The sequence below is a fragment of the Momordica charantia genome, assembly GCF_013281855.1.
Source record: "Momordica charantia cultivar OHB3-1 chromosome 7 unlocalized genomic scaffold, Mcharantia_2.0 BLBB01000007.1, whole genome shotgun sequence".
Classification (NCBI taxonomy): Eukaryota; Viridiplantae; Streptophyta; class Magnoliopsida; order Cucurbitales; family Cucurbitaceae; genus Momordica; species Momordica charantia.
This window is the reverse complement of record NW_028275165.1, coordinates 15,712,375-15,718,690: the sequence shown is the minus strand read 5'-3', so window position 1 is coordinate 15,718,690 and position 6,316 is coordinate 15,712,375. Positions and strand designations below refer to the sequence as shown.

Below are 6,316 nucleotides of genomic sequence, written 5' to 3'. Positions count from 1 at the left end.
AACAGATATTGATATTTTTAAACATTCATAAAAAGTAAATGGTAGCATTGAGTTTTTTTGAAAAAAGATAGGAGTATTTTAAAGGGTAAAATTAACCTAAAAATAATATTTTGAACTTCAATATACGTATACATATATAAATTTGTAATTTAATCTAAATTAAAAATAAATATAAAAGGGGTATTTAAAACTATTGCTATTGGAAGTTTATGACAAATTTTTTTCCTTAAAATATATATATATATATATATCGAATAAAAAAAAAAAGAAAAAGGCAGAGGACGAGGGGGCAAGCAGAGCCAACGAACTCCACTACAAAAGCCCGCGGCAGCCATTGCCTTCCATCACTCCATTTTCTCCTCTCTGCAAATTCCTCCTCTCTCTCGCTCTAAGGGCTTTTTCTTCTCCCCAATTTTCAGTGTTGCAGAGACGAGAAGCTTCCCCTAATCGACGCCAATGGCCGCCGCTGCTTCGAGAATTTTGCTGAAGCAGAGAGCCGCGATTTGGTCCGGCAGTTCCACGGTGAGGAAATTGTTCTCCACTCAAACGGTTCTCGATTCTCCTTCTTTCGCTCAGCGGCTCAGAGATCTGCCCAAGGATCTTCCTGGAACCAGTATCAGACGAGATGCTGCTCATGTAAATTTCTCAATCCCTTTCCGTTTCATTCTCTGATCCGTTCTTGCTTTTTCCTTTCCAAATTTCTGGTTTCTCTGATGCCTCCCGATGAGCTACGAAATTACGCTTCCTCAACTTCTTCTTCTTCCTTCGATTTTGATTTTCTTTTTCTTCGGATTTCTATGGAAGTTTTACCATCGAGCTCACGAGTCACGAGAGAGATTAGTTTTATTATTTTTTTAATGATTTTCTTTTTTTTTTTAATTAATTTGACGGGCTGGTCCAAGGGATATTACTTTTTTATTTTCTGGCCGTTGACACAGTTCTTAATCATGAGAAAACGCCGTTCAAAATGAATGGAAAAAAGAGTTATTATTATTTATGATTATTTTTATTTTTATTTTTTTTTACAAATGTACCAAATAGTTCTCTAATACTTTTGGTAATTTCTTAAAAAGAAAAGTTAAAATTTAACAGATGACGTCTGATTTAAAAAAATTGATGTCTGCTTTAACTGTATATATATAAAAAAAGATTTTGTTAACAAATGGGTTGAATTTTTATTCGTATGAGTAGCGTGTAGGTGATATGTTAATGTATCCAAATATGTTAATACATCAATTTTTTTTAATCAAAGTTTTTATGGAATGACTTAATTAAAGATTCTAATGATTAATCTTTTTTTCTTTATTAAGGCTAAGATTGAGAATTTTAAAAAATTATTGATAAAATTTAAAATTACATAAGGTATATATATGCGTGTATTTAAACCATTGTTTATTTAGTCAATCGATAAAACAGCTACTATACTTTACTTGTACGCCTTTAAAATATTAATATTTCTAAATAATTCTGTTATTTATGTTATTTTTAGTTTCTGCATGAATTCGAACCTCTAATATTTTGAATCGATAATATATATCTTAACCAATTGAAATATTATCAAATTTAGACAAATTATTGAATGATACTTTTATAATGTTGAATGAGATCTTTATAATGTGTTTGACTCCTGATCATTGAATGTAGATCTGTAAATTTCTATACCCCTGATAATCATTAGATATAAATTCGATTTATTTTGTAGTTTCTATCTCACACATACAAAACTATATAAAACTACCGGCGACGTTGGGACGAACTCTTCCAATAATTTTTCAAAAAAACTATTAAATGATATTCGTAGTAAAACTTTCTGTTCTGTTTCTCAAACAAAAAGGAAAAAGAAAATCTCTCATGTAGATTTATTTTAATATTACGTAGATCTATTTAGTAATTTTAATATATTTTTAACAATATTTTGAGATGGTCAGGGGACATTCAACAAGTAAAAAGAAAAGAAAAATCACAATTTCACAAACCACATCCTGTAATGAAAAAATTTAAAATAAAACTAACCCTGAGGGAAAAAAAGAAATTTCACTCCATATTATATATATGTATTTCACAACTTTTCAATTTTCTAATATAGCATAAGCTTTTTTTAGTGTTTACATTGGGTTTGGGTTCGATTTATATTAATGTTATTTTTGTAAATTTTCGAACTTTCTGCTATATTTGAAAATACATATATATTTTTTTTCTGGCTATTTATGTTAATACGAATCTAATGTTCTTCCAAATCTTCATTTTCATTTTCATTTTTTCAGCTCATTGGCAAAACTCCAATAGTATATCTTAACAAAGTCACTGAAGACTGTGGAGCTTATGTTGCTGTGAAGCAAGAGATCATGCAGCCTACTTCCAGCATTAAAGACAGGTTCCCACTCTATTCATGATTGAGCTAAAGATTTTCTAAGGAAGGAGCAAAAATTAGAGAAAAACTACACAATTTTAAATACTATATCTATACTTTTTGAATTACAACAAATTAAGAGGGGAAATTGCCCTGCCTTTCCTTTGTTGCTCCTGACTCTGTATCTTTGATCACTTTCATTTCATCATCAGACCGGCTTTCGCGATGATCACCGATGCCGAAAAGAAAGGTTTGATTACTCCAGGAAAGGTCAGCTCTATCAGCACTTAGATTGCAACATTTTGCTGTATTTTATACTTGGGATACTTTTCAACAAAACTTGTTTTTTCTGAAGTTCACTCTGTTTTACAATGTAGACGACATTGATCGAACCAACGTCGGGAAATATGGGGATCAGTATGGCCTTTATGGCTACCATGAAGGGCTACAAAATGGTTCTAACCATGCCTTCTTATACAAGCTTGGAGAGGAGAGTTACAATGAGAGCATTTGGAGCTGACTTGATCCTCACTGATCCAACTAAAGGGATGGGAGGAACTGTCAAGAAGGCTTATGATCTTTTGGAATCCACACCCAATGGTTTCATGCTCCAACAATTCTCAAACCCTGCCAATACCCAGGTAATAATCTAATCCATTTTTCTTGGGGACTGTTAGATTTTTGGATAAGTGAATTTAGCTGAAGTGGTCTAATGATTTTGTAGGAAGTGGTGTTTGGTTCACAAAATGTTTGATTTCAAAAGTGATCATAGAACTATCAAATTACTAAAACCCACCTCTCAAATAGTAACTATTTTCTAAGAGCCCATTTGGAACGTTCTTGTTTATAGTTTATTGTTTACACTTTTATTATGAAACCTAAGTCTTTTGTAACTAATTATGTTTCTTGTTTCTCATTTTTTAGAAACGTTATCAAAATTGTATAGAAATTTTGGAAACAATAAAAACAAGTTTCTTGTTTCTGGCTTCCGTTTCTAATTTGTTATAAAATATAAATATAAAATAGTTTGATTTGTTTAATATTAAAAATGAGAAAACAGAAACAGAAAACAGAAATGTTACCAAACGGGCCGTGATTCTTGGTCTATCACTCAACCAACAAGTGATTGATTTGGAATAGAATCATTTTGAAGTGATTTTGGACTACATTGTTATCAGACATCATTATTTTTAAAAAAAACATGCCCTTAGTTTCTATGTCTATTTTTCCAAATTATATTCGTCTAGCTCGATCCTAAGACGATTATTACAAAACGGAAAAAAACAGGTACATTTTGAAACGACTGGCCCAGAGATATGGGAGGATACAAATGGACAAGTTGACATCTTTGTGATGGGAATTGGCAGTGGAGGGACTGTCTCTGGGGTGGGACAGTATCTGAAATCTCGAAATCCCAATGTTAAGGTATGTGATTGACTATAAACTTTTGTTACCATAGAACACATATTAGAATTCATTGCCAATGGCTGAGTTTTTTTCTTCTTTACTGAAGATTTATGGAGTTGAGCCAGCTGAAAGCAATGTATTGAATGGTGGTAAACCAGGTATCATTTTATCGCTCCTTCGACGAAAATTCTCATCTTCTCCTCCTGAAAATGTCATTAGTTACGATAACTCTGACTCTAATCGAGGAAAACTGATCGCCTATGAAGTATAGACGATTTAGTTTAGGTAACTTGTCCATGTCTCAAACATTAAATGGAAAAAATTGAATAATAACAGGTAGGCTCGTGTGGAATACCATGGATAGACATAAATAGTAATACTGCTGACAAAAATAATAAATTTTGAGAATGAAATATATGGCATATACTTTAAATTTCTTTCTGATATAGAAAAAAAGTATACTTAACATCACTGTGCCGTGTTGTGTCGTGTCGTGCTGGTTTGGGGATAACTAATGGACTGATCAGTCTACTTTGACAGCTACCTTTGTGGTAAAGATACAACTAATGGGGACTGGTTTTGTCAATTGGATTAGGTCCTCATCATATTACTGGCAATGGGGTTGGATTCAAGCCAGACATATTGGATATGGATGTAATGGATAAAGTTCTTGAAGTAAGTTGCTGCTAAAAAAGCCCATTTGGCTACAATTTTATTCTTTACTTTTTACATTATTGATATTTTTTCTTTTAAGAAAGTTCTTCTCTATGCATCGATGAGCAGGTGTTTTACTGACTTTTTGATGTGATGTATTTTTATTAGTCTATTTCTATTGTGTTTAATAGATCAATTAAGTGATTTGAATAAAAATTTTGAGACAATAAAAATAAAAATAGACCAATAAAAAGACGTCATTGTCAAAAAGTCAGTTTAGTAGAATATTATAATGACCAGAAGTGCTGTTCTATTTTTTCTCCCTAAAAACTAGATTTGAAAACAGCTAGTAATCAAATTTAGTTTCTTAAAGATAAAGTTGCGTTATCGAAGGGCTCTAAGGCTCCGTTAGATAACAATTTCATCTTTAATTTTCTCGCAATTTATTTAACATGCCTATCGCGATTCTAGAAAAATACCTTTCGAAAAAGAAATAAAGTTTTTGAAAACACCTTTTTTTTTTTTAGTTTTAAAAATTGACTTAGATTTTGAAAACATCTTTAAAAAGTAGATAATGAAAAATAGATGGGTGAAAGTAGTATTTAAAAGCTTAAGTAGTATTTAAAAGCTTACTTTTCAAAAGCAGAGAATGAAAAACAAATTGCATTTTTCGTCTTGTGGATTCTATTCGTGTTTACCTGTTATCAATAAACTTGGCAGGTAAGCAGTGAAGATGCTGTAAATATGGCCAGAGAATTGGCAGTGAAGGAGGGACTAATGGTAAAAACAAAAATGAAAAGAAAACTCTCTTTTTCCTTCAAAACCATCTCATAAAACTTGATTGAAACAACATTTTTGCAACTTCCCCCCTTTTGTCTAAGATCATAGTTTCTCTTTTCTTGATCTTAATCATGCAGGTAGGAATATCGTCAGGGGCCAATACTGTCGCGGCGCTAAGGCTTGCCAGATTACCCGAAAACAAAGGCAAACTTATTGTGGTAAGCAAAAGCTTTACTCTCCTACATTCTTAAACAATCTCTAGATCCAAATCCATATTACATAAGATGAAGATCATTACTAGTTGTGAATGTCTTAAGTCATTTTACGAAGATGGTTCATCTTCGATGTCAAGATAAGAAGTCGGTATAAGTTGTTATTTGGCTGCATTTTTTCAGACAATTCATCCAAGTTTTGGGGAGAGATACTTGTCATCTGTTCTGTTCCAAGAACTGAGGAATGAAGCTGAGAACATGCAACCGGTCTCAGTTGACTGAATCCTGCAAAGAATCTGCTTGTGATACTTATGCAGAAAACGAAACACAGCAAGAACAACTATGGCTGTCGATCGACTCGTTTCGATTACGGGAGAATAAAAATTTATGCAGCCGTTTGATTGGGGAAGGTTTGTAGTTCATTGTATTGCTTGAAAATCCATGTTGTAAGAAAGTTTACAATATCAAGAGAAAAAAAGGAAAAAGAAAAAAAAAATTCTCTTTTTTTACGTAGATGAAATGCAATGTGATGTTTTATGATCTTAATTTTTAAAATTCAACCTCTCAAATGAATGAAATAAAAGTCAAAAGTAAAAAAAAAAAATGCAAGAATGGTTTAATTAATTAAAGTATATATTATTGACAAAAAAAAAGTTGAAGATTCAAATTTTCCGAATAATCGCGGGTGAAGTAAAAAAGTAAGGTTAACGATGGGATACCCATGTATAAGTTGAAAAGAGAGACTTGCAAAAATATGCACTTAAGAATTGAAAAATTATGAATATCTAAAATAATAAATAAAATAATTATAAAAAATAACTACTGATGGTAAAATTAGATCATAGAAGTTCCTAACATATACCTATCGGAAACAAACTAAGAGTATGAGGATGATTTTGAGACAATCAAGGAT

The 6,316-nt window shown here is 31.7% G+C and overlaps 1 protein-coding gene across 1 annotated transcript; it reads left to right on the top strand.

Moving 5' to 3' along the window:
* Positions 1-288: 288 nt before the first annotated feature.
* On the top strand, positions 289-5,949 carry CYSC1 (cysteine synthase C1). The gene is made up of 10 exons (XM_022302003.2): positions 289-636; positions 2,265-2,374; positions 2,563-2,620; positions 2,728-2,991; positions 3,638-3,775; positions 3,864-3,915; positions 4,353-4,432; positions 5,132-5,191; positions 5,329-5,409; positions 5,587-5,949. The coding sequence occupies exons 1-10, from the start codon at positions 457-459 to the stop codon at positions 5,683-5,685; spliced, it is 1,122 nt and encodes a 373-aa protein (XP_022157695.1). The 5' UTR covers positions 289-456; the 3' UTR covers positions 5,686-5,949.
* The last annotated feature ends 367 nt before the right edge of the window (positions 5,950-6,316 follow it).

Coding starts and splice junctions, on each gene's coding strand:
- CYSC1 (XM_022302003.2), top strand. CDS start 457: ATGGCCGCCGCTGCTTCGAGAATTTTGCTGAAGCAGAGAGCCGCGATT. Junction 3,916..4,352: donor ATTGAATGGTGGTAAACCAG/GTATCATTTTAT, acceptor CAATTGGATTAG/GTCCTCATCATATTACTGGC. Junction 5,192..5,328: donor CAGTGAAGGAGGGACTAATG/GTAAAAACAAAA, acceptor TTAATCATGCAG/GTAGGAATATCGTCAGGGGC.